The sequence below is a fragment of the Eschrichtius robustus genome, chromosome 12 (assembly GCF_028021215.1).
Source record: "Eschrichtius robustus isolate mEscRob2 chromosome 12, mEscRob2.pri, whole genome shotgun sequence".
Taxonomy (NCBI): domain Eukaryota; kingdom Metazoa; phylum Chordata; class Mammalia; order Artiodactyla; family Eschrichtiidae; genus Eschrichtius; species Eschrichtius robustus.
In genome coordinates this window covers 33420584-33439157 of record NC_090835.1, presented here as the reverse complement: position 1 = coordinate 33439157, position 18574 = coordinate 33420584, and the positions used below count along the sequence as shown (strand labels likewise).

Genomic DNA, 18574 nt, shown 5'->3' with positions numbered 1-18574 from the left:
AAAGGAGAGGAGGACATTTTCCCCGCCCACTCGAGTCCAGGAAGCCTGCTGGACTACCAGGTGACATCCCCCGTCCTCTGAGACCAGGGGTGGGGGGCATGCCTGGGCCCCTTCTGTTCCTTGAGCCTAAGTCCCATCCCCTACAGCCCCCAGGGCCTTTTCCAGCCCTGAGGGTCCTGAGCACCACCCCAAGCTTGCCCTTGCTTAGTCCCCGCCCTCCAGAGCCAAGGCCTTCCCCCGCCCTTTTTTTTTTTCCTTTTCCCTCCTCCTCTTTTTCACTATTGTGGTACTGATGTACCTTCCAGTTGTTGATTCATCTATATTTTTATTTTTATATTCTTTCTAACATATCTGTTAGCTTCCTAGTCTAATTTTATTTTTTACTTTGTTATTTTTCTCTTTTTTTTTTATTGCCACCCCAGGCAGCTTGCGGGACCTGGGTTCATGAGCCCTGAGTCAGGCCGAAACTCCTGCAGTGGGAGCTCCAAGTCCGAACCACTAGACTAACAGAGAACCTCAGACCCCAGGGAATATTCATCAGAGTGAGGTCTCACAGAGTTCCTCATCTCAGCACCAAGACCCAGCTCTACCCAAGAGTCTACAAACCCCAGTGTTAGAAGCCTCAGGCCAAACAACCAGTAAGACAAGAACACAATCCCACTCATTAAAAAAAAAAAAAAAAAAAAAGAGATGGCAAAAAAAATATGTCACAGATGAAGGAAAAAGGTAAAAACCTACAAGACCAAATAAATGAAGAGGAAATAGGCAATCTACCTGAAAAAGAATTCAGAGTAATGATAGTAAAGATGATCCAGAATCTCAGAAATAGAATGGAGGCACAGATTGAGAAAATACAAGAAATGATTAACAAAGATCTAGAAGAACTAAACAACAAACAAACAGAGATGAACAACACAATAACTGAAATGAAAAATATACTAGAAGGAATCAGTAACAGAATAACTGAGGCAGAAGAACAAATAAGTGAGCTGGAAGACAAAATGGTGGAAATAACTGCCGAGGAGCAGAATAAAGAAAAAAGAATGAAAAGAATTGAAGACAATCTCAGAGACCTCTGGGACAACACTAAATGCACCAACATTCGAATTATAGGGGTCCCAGAAGAAGAAGAGAAAAAGAAAGGGTCTGAGAAAATATTTGAAGAGATTATAGTCGAAAACTTCCCTAACACGGGAAAGGAAATAGTTTCCCAAGTCCAGGAAGCACAAAGAGTCCCATACAGGATAAACCCAAGGAAAAACACAACAAGACACATATTAATCAAACTAACAAAAATTAAATTCAAAGAAAAAATATTAAAAGCAGCAAGGGAAAAACAAAAAATAAATTATAAAGGAATCCTCATGAGGTTATCAGCTGATTTTTCCAGCGGAAACTCTGCAGGCCAGAAGGAAGTGGCAGGATATACTTAAAGTGATGAAAGAGAAAAACTTACAACCAAAATTACTTTACCCACCAAGGATCTCATTCAGATTCAACGGAGAAGTCAAAAGCTGTTCAGATAAACAAAAGCTAAGAGAATTCAGGACCACCAAACCAGCTTTGCAACAAATCCTAAAGGAACTTCTCTAAGCAGGAAACACAAGAGAAGAAAAAGACCCACAAAAACAAACCCAAACAATTAAGAAAATGGTAATGGGAACATACATATTGATAATAACATTGAATGTAAATGGATTAAATGCTCCAACCAAAAGAAACAGACTGGTTAAATGGATACAAAAACAAGACCCATATATATGCCGTCTACAAGAGTCCCATTTCAGACCTAGGGACACATACAGACTGAAAGTGAAGGGATGGAAAAAGATATTCCATGCAAATGGAAATCAAAAGAAAGCTGGAGCAGCAATACTCGTATCAGATAAAATAAGACTTTAAAATAAAGACTGTTACAAGAGATAAGGAGCGACACTACAAAATGATCAAAGGATCAATCCAAGAAGAAGATACAACAACTATAAATGTTTATGCACCCAACATAGGAGCACCTCAATACATAAGGCAAATGCTAACAGCCATGAAAGGAGAAATCGACAGTAACACAATAAGAGTAAGGGACTTTGACACCCCACTTTCACCAATGGACAGATCATCCAAAATGAAAATAAATAAGGAAACACAAGCTTTAAATGATACATTAAACAAGATGGACTTAACTGATACTTATAGGACATTCCATCCAAAAACAACAGAATACACTTTCTTCTCAAGGGCTCATGGAACATTCTCCAGGATAGATCACATCTTGGGTCACAAATCAAGCCTCGGAAAACTTAAGAAAATTGAAGTCATATCAAGCATCTTTTCTGACCACAACGCTATGAGACTGGAAATCAATTACAGAAAAAAACTGTGAAAAACACAAATACATGGAGGTTAAACAGTGCGCTACTAAATAACCAAGAGATCACTGAAGAAATCAAAGAGGAAATAAAAAAATACATAGAAACAAACGACAATGGAAACACGATGACCCAAAACCCATGGGATGCAGCAAAAGCAGTTCTAAGAGGGAAATTTATAGCAATACAATCTCACCTCAAGAAACAAGAAACATCTGAAATAAACAATCTAACCCAACACTTAAAACAACTAGAGACAGAAGAACAAAGAAAACCCAAAGTCAGGAAAAGGAAAGAAATCATAAAGATCAGAGCAGAAAAAAATGAAATAGAAATGAAGACAACAAATAGCAAAGATCAATAAAACTAAAAGCTGATTCTTTGAGAAGATAAACAAAACTGATAAACCCTTAGGCAGACTCATCAAGAAAAAAAGGGAGAAGACACAAATCAATAAAATTAGAAATGAAAAAGGAGAAATCACAACTGACACCGCAGAAATACAAAGGATTATAAGAGACTACTACAAACAACTCTATGCCAATAAAATGGACAACCACAAAGAAATGGACAAATTCTTAGAAAGGTACAATTTTACAAGACTGAACCAGGAAGAATTAGAAAATATAAACAGACCTATCACGAGCAATGAAACTGAAACTGTAATTTAAAAACTTCCAACAAACAAAAGTCCAGGACCAGATGGCTTCACAGGCGAATTCTATCAAATATTTAGAGAAGAGGTAACACCGATCCTTCTCAAACTCTTCCAAACAATTGCAGAGGGAGAAACAGTCCCAAATTCATTCTACAAAGCCACCATCACCCTGATACAAAAACCAGAAAAAGATACTACAAGAAAAGAAAATTATAGGCCAATATTACTGATGAACATAGATGCAAAAATCCTGAACAAAACACTAGCAAAGAGAATCCAACAGCACATTAAAAGGATCATACACCATGATCAAGTGGGATTTATCCCACAGATGCAAGGATTCTTCAATATATGCAAATCAATCAATGTGACACACCACATTAACAAATTAAGGAATAAAAACCATATGATCATCTCAATAGATGCAGAAAAAGCTTTCGACAAAATTCAACACTAATTTATGACAAAAACTCTTTAGAAAATGGGCATAGGAGGAACCCACCTCAACATAATAAAGGCCATATATGACAAACCCATGGCAGGCATCATACACAATGGTGAAAAACTGAACGCATTTCCACTAAGATCAGGAAAAAGACAAGGATGTCCACTCTCCCCACTCTTATTCAACATAGTTTTGGAAGTCCTAGCCACAGCAATCAGAGAAGAAAAAGAAATAAAAGTAATACAAATTGGAAAAGAAGAAGTAAAACTGTCACTGTTTGCCGATGACGTGATACTATACTTAGAAAATCCTAAAGATGCTACCAGAAAACTACTAGAACTAATCAATGAATTTGGTAAGGTTGCAAGATAGATAATTAATGCACAGAAATCTCTGGCATTCCTACACACCAACAACAAAAAATCAGAAGGAGAAATTAAGGAAACACTCCTATTTACCATTACAACAAAAAGAATGAAATACCTAGGAATAAACCTGCCTAAGGAGGCGAAACTAAGAAAACTCAGAAAACTATAAAACACTGATGAAAGAAATCAAAGATGACATAAACAGATGGAGACATATACCATGTTCTTGGACTGGAAGAATCAATATTGTGAAAATGTCTCTACTACCCGAAGCAATCTACAAATTCAATGCAATCCCTATCAAACTACCAATGGCATTCTTCACAGAATTAGAACAAAAAATCTTACAATTCATATGGAAACACAAAAGACCCTGAATAACCAAAGCAATCTTCAGAAAGAAAAATGGAGTTGGGGGAATCAGGCTCCCCGACTTCAAACTACACCACAAAGCTGCAGTAATCAAGACAATGTGGTACTGGCACAAAAACAGAAATGCAGATCAATGGTACAGGATAGAATGCCCAGAGATAAACCCACGCACCTATGGGCACCTAATTTACAACAAAGGAGGCAAGAACATACAATGGAGAAAAGACAGCCTCTTCAATAAGTGGTGCTGGGAAAACTGGACAGCTACATGTAAAAGAATGAAATTAGAACAGTCCTTAACACCCTACACAAAAATAAACTCCAAATGGATTACAGACCTAGATGTAAGGTCAGACACTATCAAACTCTTAGAGGAAAACATAGGCAGAACACTCTATGACATTAATCACAGCAAGATCCTTTTTGACCCACCTCCTAGAGGAATGGAAATAAAAACAAAAATAAACAAATGGGACCTAATGAAACTTAAAATCTTTTGCACAGCAAAGGAAACCATAAACAAGACGAAAATACCACCCTCAGAATGGGAGAAAATATTTGCAAACGAAGCAACTGACAAAGGATTAATCTCCAAAATATACAAGCAGCTCATGTAGCTCAATATCAAAAAAACAAACAACCCAATCCAAAAATGGGCAGAAGAGCTAAATAGACATTTCTCCAAGGAAGATACACAGATTGCCAACAAACACATGAAAGGATGCTCAACATCACTAATCATTAGAGAAATGCAAATCAAAACTACAATGAGGTATCACCTCACACCAGTCAGAATGGCCATCATCAAAAAATCTACAAGCAATAAATCCTGGAGAGGGTGTGGAGAAAATGGAATCCTCCTGCACTATTGGTGGGAATGTAAATTGATACAACCAATATGGAAAACAGTATGGAGGTTCCTTAAAAATAGAACTACCATATGACCCAGCAATCCTACTACTGGGCATATACCCTGAGAAAACCATAATTCAAAAAGAGACATGTACCACAATGTTCACTGCAGCACTGTTTACAATAGCCAGGACATGGAACCAACCTAAATGTCCATCGACAGATGAATGGATAAAGAAGATGTGGCACATATATACAATGGAATATTACTCAGCCATAAAAAGAAACTAAATTGAGTTATTTGTAGTGAGGTGGATGGACCAAGAGTCTGTCATACAGAGTGAAGTCAGAAACACAAAAACAAATACTGTATGCTAATGCATATGTATGTAATCGAAAAAATTTTTTAAAGTGTTACTGGGCTTCCCTGGTGGCGCAGTGATTAAAAATCCGCCTGCCAATGCAGGGGACACGGGTTCGAGCCCTGGTCCCGGAAGATTCCATATGCCACAGAGCAACTAAGCCCGTGTGCTACATCTACTGAGCCTGCGCTCTAGAGCCCACAACTACTGAGTCCAGGTGCCACTGAAGCCCGCACACCTAGAGCCCGTGCTCCGAAACAAAGAGAAGCCTCCGCAATGAGAAGCCCCCACTCTCCGCAACTAGAGGAAGCCCACGCACAGCAACAAACACCCAACGCAGCCAAAAGTAAAATAAAATAAAAATAAATAAAGTAAGAAACAATGGTACTGATGAACCTAGTTGCAGGGCAGGAATAAAGAGGCAGACATAGAAAATGGACTTGAGGACATGGGGTAGGAGGGGGAAGCTGGGGCGAAGTGAGAGTAGCATTGACATATATACACTACCGAATGTAAAATAGTTGGCTGGTGGGAAGCATCAACATAGCACAGGGAGATCAGCTCGGTACTTTGAGATAACCTAGAGGGGTGGGATAGGGAGGATTGGAGGGAAGCTCAAGAGGGAGGGGATATGGGGACATGTGTATGCATATGGCTGATTCGCTTTGTTGTGCAACAGAAACTAACATAGTATTGTGAAGCAATTATGCTCCAATAAAGATTTAAAAAAAAAAAAAAAAAAAAAGAAAGTATCCACAGGAAAGTTCTGGAGCTATTTAGGAAACCGTTGTTCCAGAAACATAAGATTACAGGCAATGCCCGAACATGAGAGTAGATTACAGAAAGTTCATATTGAAATCAGTTGCATAGAACTAAAGAGTCCATGTCCCCAAAGAAAATGTCCTTGAATTATAGACAATTATCTAGGCTACCTACTAAAGACTAAAGATGGATGACACTGTTAAACAGTGGGAAGGCTCCTTTCTAAGATTTATGAATCTACCTGGTCTAGGGCTGCCTGCCTCCAGAGGGCAGAAGGCCTATGTGCAGGGCATGGGCCAGTTTAAAACTCTATTAGTGTCACTAACATTGGCTCAAGGCTCAAAGTATTGCAGGAAGGTGGTGGGCTGCTGGTCCAAGGTGAGAAACTGTAAATGTATGCAGGCTAGGAATAGACCAGCACTTCTCAACCAAGGGTGATTTTGCCTTCAAAGAGGACTTCTGGAAATATCTGGAGACATTTTTGATTGTCACAAGTGGAGGAGGGGGATTGCTCCTGGCACCTAGTAGGTAAAGGCCAGGGATGCTACTAAACACAGGACAGCTCCCGCAAAAAAGAATTTACCAGCCCAGTGTCAGTAGCGTTGCTGATGAGAACCCCTGGACTAGAGCAATACTTGCCACAACAATTCCCTCACAGCCCCCCTGCGTGGAAGCATGAAAGTGTTCAGGGGAGCAGAACACAGACCTGGCAGGAAGAAGGGAAAGAGAGGGGCGCCTATCTCTACCACTCCTATAGCCAATCTAAACCCAGTCCTGTAAATTCAGCTCCCTACGGGTCTCTTAAAATCTTCCCCTTCTCTCCATCTCCACTGCCACCACCTTAGGGCAAGCTCTCCCTACCCGAAAGACTGCAGCAGCTTCCTAAGTAGCATGCCCACATCCAAATCTATCCTCTGCACAAAAGCATCTGTATGGTGTGGTGGTCAAGCATGTGGCCAGACTACTTGACAATGCTGAGAGGTTCAAAACCCACTTTTGCTATGTGACCTTGGGCTAGTTATTTAACCTCTTTGTGCCTCTGTTTCCTCAAAAGTAAAACGAGGATGACAACAGTACTTATCTTAGAGGATGTTGTGAAGATATTGTTTATATTTTCAAAGCTCTTCAGAAGTTTCTGGCACATGGAAAGTCTACTGTAATTGTTTTTTATTATTTTCAAATCATAATCTGATCATGTTACTTCACCCCAATGGGTTCCTGTTCTTAGGATAAGTACCAACTATCTGACCATGGCCCCTAAGGTCCTGGGTAGTCTGGCCTCTGCCATCCCTCTAACCTCAATCAATCCTGCTTTCCCCCTTTGTCTCTGTGCTTCAGCCACACAGGCCTCCTGTGAGTTAATGGAAGGCATGTTTCTCCCTTCTGCCACAGGGCCTTTGCACAGGCAGTCTCCTCCTCTAGAATGTACTCCCCAACCTGACTCCACTCACCAACCCTGGCTCTTCATTTAATGAACTCTCATCTAACACATCATGGCTTATCTTCAGGGAGCCCTTCTACTACCTTTAGGATGCTCTCATGGCTCCACAGACCTTTCCTTTTGTGCACACTTATCCCAGCTGTAATTCTACATTCAGATTTCTAATCCTATAATTGGACATCAGATTGTTCATTCATTCTCTCAATAAATAACTGACTTCCTGGATGATTTGTTTTATGAATGAGTCAGTGATTGAACAGGCGATTGGATCAATGAGTAGGCGTGCTGAGCTTGCACCTCAGTCTGAAGTGCTGCATTAGAGCAGTTGCTGATCAAAGATGCAATGCCTTTAGCTTTATGGGAACCCCAAATGCCCTGAGCTTGGATCTAAGGATGTTACCCATGGCCTGGAGACAGCTGAATTGCGCTCTAGCCCGGGACCTCTAGAATACTCTCTTTCCTCCCATCTCAAGAAATTCTTCCTTGTTCAGTCAAACCAACTTCCCTAAGCCTAAAGAATAAGGGAGGAATATTTTTTCCTTGTATATAGTGGGAGCAGGGGCCTATTTTCATTAGTCCTAAGACTGAGGCTGACTCTGGGAACATCAGCTTCAACATCTTTCTGGGGTCAGGGCAGCAGCAGTCATTCATGTTCAAAGGTCATTGGAAAAGCACCGTTTTTAAAAAAAATCACAGAATGACAGTTTTGTTTTAGTGTTTTGACTGTAGCATCAAGCAATCTGCTTCTTTTTCCAAAATTACTTACTATGGGAAATGTAAACATTTTTTAACAATGCTTTCTCAAATCATCCTAACAAATCTCACACACGTGACCACAGCACCATGGCCTTCCCCACTGTACTGGTCTGGGTTTGGCCGGAAACAGACCTCACCACAGATGAGTCCAATGAGGAGAGTTCAATGAAAGGACTACAGAGGAGAGGTGGGCAGGGTTAATAAGACAAACGCGTTGAGGCACCCAGAAACTGGCAACAAGGGGTGGCTATTACTGCAGCTCGGGCTGAAGGGGCAAAGGAAACGTGAGTTAATCCCAGTGCCAGTGGGAACCATGGATGGGGCACTGCTAAGAGGAGCTACAGTCATAGAGAGAAGTCCCTACTGCCAGAGATGTGGCCCCAGTGCAAGCAGGGAAGAGGGAGGAAATTCTCTAGCCTTTTTTTCTTCCCACCCTCCCATCTCCTGCAGTGCCTCCTATAGGCCCTGGACCCAACCAGAAGTCAGCCAGCAAAGGAACCCCAGCAATGCACTGTACAGGGTGCAGCTTCCCAGGGCACAGTCTCCCCTCCCAAAGAATGGAAGGGAGAGCAGAGAATAACCACTTCGTGTACCCAATCCCATACTGCCTTAGAATAAAACCTTAGAAATGCATTGAAGGGAAAGTTTTACAGGAAAACATCCAGAGATAGAGCCAGGAAGAGAAAGAAGCACCAAGCTCAGGGCTCAAAAAGTGAACACACAGACACCATTTTCAAAACAGAACAGAAAGACAATTTAACTTTTATCATAACTGTGGGCTGGCACTAGCTGCAGTATACTCTGCAAATCTCTTCAAATAAGCGAAGGGTTGGGTGTGAGTAACAACAGATTCTCAAAGAAGTTGGCCAAAGCCTCCTGCAGGTTCAAATTAAGGTCCTAGGGATATTGGCTTAACCCAAAGATCAAGTCAAACACTGCATTTCAATTTTCACAATCCCTTGGTTCCCAAATTCCATGACTGGAAAACAAAAGAGTTTGGCCGTTCTTGACCGGCGGCTTGGCTTCAGGCTATAGTTCTCAATTGCTTTGCTCCTGAAGAGCTGAGTGGCCTCCCCTCTACATCTCACTCTCTAGGCAAGATTGCCAGAGCCGGCCCTTTCTCCGCCCCCAAACACGCATGTGTGTGTCTCCCCCGCCCCGCCCCTCACACACACACACACACACACACACACACACACACACACACACTCACTCTTCTTCCCAGGTGCTCGGTCTGCCTCCTGCCCAACAGTCAAAATGAGAATCTAGCAAGACAACCATTATGTTGAGAAAATAGAGAAAATATTTTGACCGCTCTCACTTTATAGGGCACCAGAACAGGGGTAGGAAAGGGAGAGGAAAAAGGAAGAAGAGGAGAGAGGAACATGAGGAAAAGGAAAGGAAAGGAGAAAAAGGAAAGGAAAGGAGGAAAAGGAAAGGAAAGGAGGAAGAGAGAAAAAAGAAGAAAGAGGAGATTGGGTGGAAGAGAAGGCAGGGGTGGATAACGTAGGGGAAAGGAGGAAGAGGTAGCTAGCAAGAGTCAAATTTTCATCAGCATTCATTCATTCCTTTATCAAACTTTTATTAAGTACTTTCCAGGGACCAAGAACATCCAAAGCCCTCCCCACCTCCATGCTATGCCTTGTCCTGTAAGTCTTCAGTGACTTGGGAGCCTTTTGTTATGATGCCCTCTGTCACTGAGGCTGCAGATCTTTATGTTTCCCCTCTACATCCTCAGGGTTGAGGCTTCCCCTGATAACAGCTACAGTATATTTTACCTTCACAAAGAAGATACTACAGGGAGGCAGAGAAACCCTACCAGTTGGGATTTTCCCTGAGTCCTGCCCTTCGCAGTTCTGGCAGACAGCTGGCATCTGGGCCACAGTCTATTTCCCACTGATGCCCCTGCTCTGGAATACATTCTCCCACGTATGGTCCTAATTTTTCTTCTATCCTTTTTTCTCTAAACGACCACTGCAAGAAGTGGTTCCTAGGAAAAGAACTAACTACCCAGTGGGCTGTGATGAAAAAAAGAACAAATGGAAAGGAAGGACAAAGGTAGAAAGTAAAAGGGGCATCAATTTATAGGGCTGGCTGGAGGACTGGCCAATTTCATACTCTTAATTTATAATTTATAGTTGGACAAACTGAGGACCAGAGCGATCCAAAGGAACCTGCTCTTGGAATGAAAGAAGGACCACAACTGCCCCCTTTGACTTGCCATACTTTAGGAGGTTGGAAGGCCTGTACGTTTCTCTTTCCCTTTTTTAATGGTTGATCTTCCCTAGCCCCAATGGAGCTGCTGCTGTGAAGATGGAGATAACACGAAGTATGGTGCTTGGAATAATTTAGACTCTACAATTCATAAGCATTTAGATTATTTAACTGCTGATTATGATTATTTAAGCTGAAAGATTATACACTCCAGCTCAGAAAATGTTTGTATTTCCATTAAAAACCACCAGGCCAAGGGACCCATTTGACTGACAGTTTTCACTATTAAACCTATATATGCAGTGCATGTTTTTGGCCAGAAGACAGTGTCTCCCCTTGCTTTGTTTTAAGATAAGGAAGCTGAGTTCAAAGGCCTCCTCCAACTAGCTCTCTTCCTGCCCCTTCCCTCCCATCATCACCCCAGCCCCCTGTCCTGTTTCCCCAATGCGAGTTGAAAGAAGCACCTGTTTGCCAACTGCCTTTTATTTAATCAAAACTGGTCCCACCATTACAAGAAAAATTCTTACAACAACATCCTGAGTTTTTCATTAGGAGACAGTGTGATGCAATCTGTCAGCGGTTAAAATCATAGAATGTAGTGTCAAAAAGACTGAGTTCCAGGCGTCTGAGCCTCAGTTTCTGCATCTACACAGTGGAGGTAATAATACTCCCCATCTCACAGGAGGTGACATACTCAGCCCCTGCCTGACATGTAATAAGCACCTAAGAGTTGTTCACCAGTAATATTAATCCCACTGGCCAAAGTCTGCATGCAGTAAATCGTACATATGCCTGGGCTAGTTTAATTCTCTGAAGACATTTTAATCAAAGATAGTCCAATCCTTAGGGCAGGGAGAGTGAAGGGTTCTTGATTCTACCTGACATGAAACTTAACCACTGATTCTTTCTCTGTAATAGTTTGTGAGACACATCTCTGCTTGGCTCATATATTTCACATCTAAAGAGTTTTATGAAAAATAAATGCAATGTACAAAAGTACAGGAAAATTTGGTTGTGGTCTTATTAGAGAGGACAGTGTCTTAAACCAAGCAGTCATTTTTGGCTTTTGGCAAAAGTTCCTACATTCAAATAGAGTTCCTTAAGAGAAGAAACAAAGAAGATTCCAGCATCTCCTAAATATTATTCATGTTCCAGATCACTTATTTAGCAGATTTACTGGTAGAATTCCACACTGAAAGGAATTGTGGAGATCATCCCTCTGTCCCCTCCCTGGGGATGGGAATTCTCTCTATAGCACCCAGAGCAGGTGATATCCCCCTTCCCCCAGGATTTGCTGACATACCTCAGGAACAATCTCAAAAGGCTACAGAATTCTGACTGGTACAAAGCACTGAAGGAAGGCCTTCCTCCTCTTAAAGGATGATTGTGCTCTAGCACAATCATCTGAGGCAGCATAACTCAAGTCCATTTCTTTTCTCTCATGTCACCCCTTTAATAGCTGAAGGGAGAATCTGCCTCTTGGTCTTCTCTAGACTAACACCCCTCACCCATCAGCTATCCCAACCATGATGAGATTTTTCAGGTATCTCCAAACCTGTTCACTCACCACATGACGCTCCCATAGTTTACCAACACTGTTACCCAGAAATGAACTCAGATATATACTGGACATGCATGCATACAAGTATATATCTGTTAGGAATACTATCTCTAAAAGTATAGTTGCAAAGTTATTTTTAAATGCTCAGTGAGATAACATACCAGTTGACACTTTTTTTTCATACTCAGTTTACTTCAGCAGACTGCTAGTTGCCCCCAATACCCCACCACCCCTTTCCTTCCTTGGGTTCCCTAAGTGTTAGCTGGACATAGAGCCACCCAGCTACAGTCTGCATTTCCTGCCTTCTTGCATCTAAGTGTGACCATGTGACAAACAATTTCTGTTCACTTAGAACAGTGCTTAGATCGGTGCCTAAGGCGTAGAACAGTCCTTGCAAGCAATGAATGCTCAACAGCTATTTATCGAATAAACTGTTAAATGACTCAGATGTTAGTGGATGGTGTGTGCAACTTAAAGGGCAGGGAAGTTCCCTTCTCCTTTCTCCTGTCTGCTTGCTGGAATGTGGATGGAACGGTTGGAGCTGAGGCAAAAACCTTGTATCACGAGATGGATACCTCTCATGTACAGAGAATAGCAAAGCACAAAGGCAGAAGGAGTGTGGGTCCTTGGTGACTATGCAGCTACTTGTATGAGCTTCTGGAATGTGGGGTTTTCTGTTCCTCGCATTGAAGCTAATTAGACCATTCCACTACTCTAAAGTTATTTTCTTTGTAGTTAAGTTTTGCTTACCCACTTCATGTACAGCAAGCCTTTTCTCTTCCACTAAAGGCCCTAAGCCACTAACTTCAGGGCTACAAGAGAGAAACAGAAATTTTGAGTGGTAAGCTACTGTCCATCACGTGACTACCTGCAGCTCAGACCACAATTGCTGTTTAATGAGCAGTCCTTCTCTCTGCCACCCGTCCTCAATCACTGCAGGTAACTTAGAAAGCTGCGACAAGCTTCACTAGTGTTTTCGCTGACTCAATTTCCTTTTAGAACTTAGCAGGAGGTAAATAAGAACAGACAGACTGGGACATTCTAGGACACATTAACATAGTATTTAATATATATTTTAAACTGTGCATGCCAAGGTTTTTCTAAACAAACCATTCATTGATTAGAGAAGGGACTGCACTGTAGCCCCCTCCCTATAAAAAACTGTTGAAAGCATGAGGTCAATTGGAATTTGAAGATGGGATCAGTGTATGCTAATTATAGTCAGTTTACCTAACATATTAATATGTCACACATTATACATATATGACTTTTACAGCTTATAAATCACTTTCTCGTAAATGCATAATTTCATTCAATCTCCATAACATCTCTTGCAACTGAGTTTATCAATTTTAAGTAACAGTTGCCCTCAAAACTCCTCTCCCAGGCTCCATTTATCCTGTTCAAATTACCAGGCACTTAGGATTCCTTCCTAAAGAAATGTGATTTGTCTTTTCTCATGTTGGCATGAAGTAAAGAATAAATTGATTTTATCATTTTCTGCACCATGCCTCTCCTTTGAAGGGTACTTACCTAATGAGTGGCTCTCTCAAAAGAGATCCTAGATCAAAGAGGCCAACAGGATAATGCCTTGGAATAAGCCGGGGTCTTACCTCACTGTAAACTTCCTAAAATAGCCCAGTGTATACAAAGGCTTTTGAGGCTATCTAGAGAAGATGTCTAAAATGCAACAATACCCAGTAAATTAAGATGGATATCACAATGTCATCAGATGAGATAAAGTACAGAGGTCCCCTTAAAATCTTTACATAAGTATGAGAAATCACCTCAAAAAGTCTAAAACACGCACTTCAAATTACGTAACTTTTAACCAGCTCTCAAAACCCTTATTCATTCAGTGTTTAATACTAAATGGAACATATCAGTTAGCCTGCCTGTCTGCCTGTTAAATTACTATGCTAGTTTAAATCGTCTGAGCAAATGCACACAGATAGATTTTAAGTACGGTATCTCATGGCCTTCAATTCCTTTTAGCTACAGATATCAAATTCACCTGCCGCAAATTAAATAATTGAGCTTTGGTTACTGGAATGTAAGCTCATTAACCGGCATTAATAAAACCAAACATATAGAATGATGTTCTTAATATTATTTTGATAAAATCCCTTTAAGTAGAAGCAAGTGTAACAAAGACAAACCATTATGAAATGTTTTAGTAAGAGGTTTTAGATTTTTTTTAAGTAAAAGCATAATCTTATACACAAGGGAAGGAGAATATTATGTTCTCCTATGAAAATGTATGGCTGGGAACTGTTAGTTCCTTCCGGTGTGGGAATAATGACTGGCAGTTAGAATACAAAGCAATGAAGATCAAACTGGAAAAGGGCGTACTGGGGGGAAGAATGCTACGCAAGACAGAGTCAAAGGCTCTCCTTTGGGCTCAGTTCCTAAAAGGGTTCTCAGACTATAGGGAGTGACAAGGCATGTCCCTTTTTACCCCAAATAACCATGACGGTCCTTACCTATGGAAGCAGATTTCTAAGTGGGATTCCAAACTTCTTTGGCTCCACAAGAAGCTACTTTATTCATCTACCTATTCATTTATTTACTTATTTATTTGTTCATTCATTTCCTTCTCTCATTTTACTAAAATGCAAGCTTGATACTGACAGCCATTTTTGTTTTTCCACCTAGAACAGTACCTACCACATAGTCGGTGCTCAAGGAATATTTATAAATTTTTGAACTAATTCATCCTTTCATTTCTCAAATGCAGGATTTATAAAATATGGAAGCACAATCTAATTTTGTTAAATAATAGAGAGCATTTGTAAAGGTATATACCAAAATGCTATCAGCATCCATCTCTGCATGGTGGGGTCGAGGTGGTTTTGTTTTTAAGTTTTGCTTCTCTGTTTCTTTTTTCTTTTTTTTCCTAAAATGCACACTTTTACCCCAACAAATATCTAAAAGGCTGGCTGTCCTGTGGATGGGGCTCAGGTGAAATCTATGTAGCTCTGAAACAAAAACCAAGACAAGTGGGAAGATTCCATGGAAAGCCATTTCAGTTCCATCTAAGGACAAATGAGCTACCTGCATGAGCCGTGGAACACGAACCACCACCTTTTGAGCCCGTGACTTCCAAAGGAAGTGGTCTTCACCAGGGCCTGATGAATTCCTTATTAGTCATTATGTGGACAGGTAGGCTGGAAGGTTGGACCCAGCTGCTTCCCAATACTAAAACTCCGTGCCATTTGATTTTGCAACGAATTTAACATACACCACCTCTTATTTCAAAATCCCCTTTTATGTTTCAAAGCACTTTTACATATGCTGGTTTACATAATTTCAGTTCAGTATTTTAAAAAAAAATCCTGTCCCTTTAACAATTCTATAGAGTAGGCAGGGCAAGTATTATTACCTCCACGTTACCAAAGAAAAAACTGAGGCAACCACCTTATGGTTGAGTTACAAGACCACATCTTCTTTCTCTTGACTCAAGGCCCCGTCCGTCTTTCCTCTAACACCACAGAGCCTCTCCCTTGCTACCAGGGTTGGGAAACTGGGTAGACTTGCCTAAAGTTGCTTGCACAACGCCTGTCAGTTGAATGAAAACCAACAGCCCTTGGCACAGAGTGACAGCAGATACAGTGATACATCCAGCTGACTGCTCCCACTAACTTACGCTGACTTGGTTAACGCCAAGTAACCAATATGTCAACTCAGCTTAAAAATCAAGATTGACCAAACCATTTGGTTGACCTGAACAACTGAAGAGGCTGATAAAACTAATTGGGGTTCTCAGTCAATGTAATTGTCCTGCACCTGTGTCCCCATAGTCCTGGGAAGAAGCCCACCGGTAAGTGGGGCTTCTGGGCCAGTTAAATAGTGAATGAGGTCCATATTGGGCTTAATGAAGCAGGGCTTTGTTACTTTTACCAAAGGAATTAATAGGAATTTTGTATTTATTTTGCAGTGGCAGCAGATTAATAAGCACTTGGGCAATAACGTGGCAATTCACCAAAAGAGGTCTTAGTTAGGTGCTATCTGAAATCATGAAATTAAGTAGGAAAACATACACATGGAAAAAGTTTATATGTTTTAGAAAAATAAACCCAAATTTTAGATAAATGATACTCTTCACAAAGTATATTAAACAAATGACATATTTTCATTGGCTGATAGCGCCATTTACACACATATATCATTTTCTGTGTGCCAAGCCCTGCTCTGAGTGCCTCTCCTCACAACCACCCCACGAAAGTCATCATAGGAGGAAACTGGAGGGTCAGCGATGTTAAGGTCATTTTCCCCCAAGTCACACAGCCACCAAGTGGAAGCAACAGGACTTCAACCCAGCTCTGATGACTCCCAAACCAGCATGCTTCACCATTACTTGTTCTCTCAAAACGTTGAAAGTATATGCTCTTTTTATAAACAGGAAATAATGAAAGTTTCCTTATAATGGCATAATAAATCACTCCAGGAGCTGTAGAGTTAACTTGGGAACAGCTGCAGAACAACGAGAGAAACGAGGCTGAACTTGACACATAACAACACACAAGGAGGCAGAAGCTGGATAAGTGAAAGAGAAAGAATAAAGGCTGATGGAATCAAGGTACTGGTATTATTAATAAGTTATTGATCACATCGATAATGTCCAAGTGCTTGAAATACTTTTCTTCCTAAGTACATAATATCCAATCTCCAGCATTCAATCTATTCATTGCTTCAAGAAACAATTACTGAGCACCTACCATATGCAGGCACTGTTCTAGGCAGCATAATTACTGCAGTGACTCAGACAAAAGTTCTGGACTTGGTGGAGGTGACATAAGCTCCATGAGAAAATGAGGTAGTAGAAAGGGAGCCTGATTAGATTTTGGTTTTAATCCTGGCCAGATGTCCTTAAGCAAATTACTTGAAATCTTGCTGAGTCTCAGTTCCCTCACCTCTAAACTGAGGATAATAATATCTGTTTTTATTATATCATCTTTTATTAGGACAAATGAGAGTTTATAAGTGGAAATAAAACTACTTATTCTTTGGTCTTGGAGAAACTGAGGTAGTTGACGAGGAATAAAAAGTTTTGTCCTCGTTATTAAATCCTTCAAAATATTTCATTCCATATTTTCCATGATCTAAGCTTCCTGGGTTTAATGTTAACCATGTGTAAGACTTGCAGGGTCAGGATAAGGTTATTCTTCCATACCTAGCCACCAATTTCAAAGTCTATGTTACAGGCTTAAGATGCCATAACTCTGTACATTTCCCCTTACTGTGGAAGGAGGTTGGATTTAAATTATATTCTAGTGATTATTTCATTTTAAAACTTACAGAGGGAGATGCTGCTTCTTGCCTATTTTTTCAGAAACAGATCCACAGCAATTGATTACCTCTAAAATCTTTGAGTAATTGCCTTTACTATGTTCTTCCATGGTGATATTGTTTCATTGTAAGAACGAAATAAAAGCTAGGTGAAGACAGGTGTGTCACAGGCCTACAGGAACGACCACTGCCCGACAAGCAGCCGTACCTTATTGATTAAATCAAAGACATTTGTTCCAGTCTCCCCCCAGCCCTTACCTAGGGGGGCAGGGGGATTTCCAAGCCTGTTTTTATCGGCCCAGCAAATCAGAGTCCTGCTTTCTAAACAAAGAGGTGCCAAACTTGAGACCCTATGAACGCCAACACAAGCCAAGCATTATACACAAGTGAAAAGAATATAATTAGCAAAGTTATAGTCACAATTAGGAAATACCTCCTCAGAAAAGTTTCCACTTAACTCTGAGCAGGACTTAAATTACCATTGTGCTTAACAAGGCCTCTGCCCCTTGGCCAACTCAGACCTTTTCGACAGATCTAAGAATATTAGTGCCGTCCACAAAACACAGAGGCACAAAACCTAATGTTGCATTCTTTTTTTTGAATAACAGATGTGAGACATGTGCAAATTGGGACATGGAAGCTATAATTCAAAAAAATAAGAAGTGTAGTCATGGAAATAACTAGTCAAGTGTTAGCTAAATTATTCTTTCTCCAAGCTTTCTTCCTCTTCTCTAGCCTTCCCTTTCTCATCCCTAAAGAGAAGTTAGAAAAGAGAGAGTAGGAAAGCAAAAATGGGTACTCACTTCATCTCCAGGATCTCCTCCAGCTGTTTTCTCCTCTCTATCCGGAGGTTGGCCAAGTGTGCCTCTTTTTCAGCCAGAGACTGCTGCGTGGAGGCAAGGCGAGCCTTGGTGGCGTCCAGTTCCTGTCTGGTCTTCTCCAGTGCATTCATCAGTTCCTCTATCTGTAAAGCACGTGGAACGCAGTGTGTTATTTCTCCTCCATTCAAGCACAAGGCATTTCGTGCTAGCCTATGTTCTGACAATACACACAAAGGAATCAAAGCCATCCTTGAACTGGGCATTGTATCTTGGCATCCACTCTTTCTTTGTCACTAGTTAAAAATAA

General features: G+C 40.8%; 1 protein-coding gene across 11 annotated transcripts in view; it reads right to left on the bottom strand.

Moving 5' to 3' along the window:
* The window catches only part of ERC2 (ELKS/RAB6-interacting/CAST family member 2), a 973185-nt gene that overhangs the window by 394009 nt on the left and 560602 nt on the right, over positions 1-18574 (bottom strand). For all 11 annotated transcript variants that reach the window (XM_068559352.1, XM_068559351.1, XM_068559353.1 and 8 more), the window contains one exon: positions 18250-18410. In XM_068559352.1, the coding sequence (XP_068415453.1) occupies positions 18250-18410 (161 nt within the window). The remainder of the gene's footprint in view (positions 1-18249; positions 18411-18574) is intronic.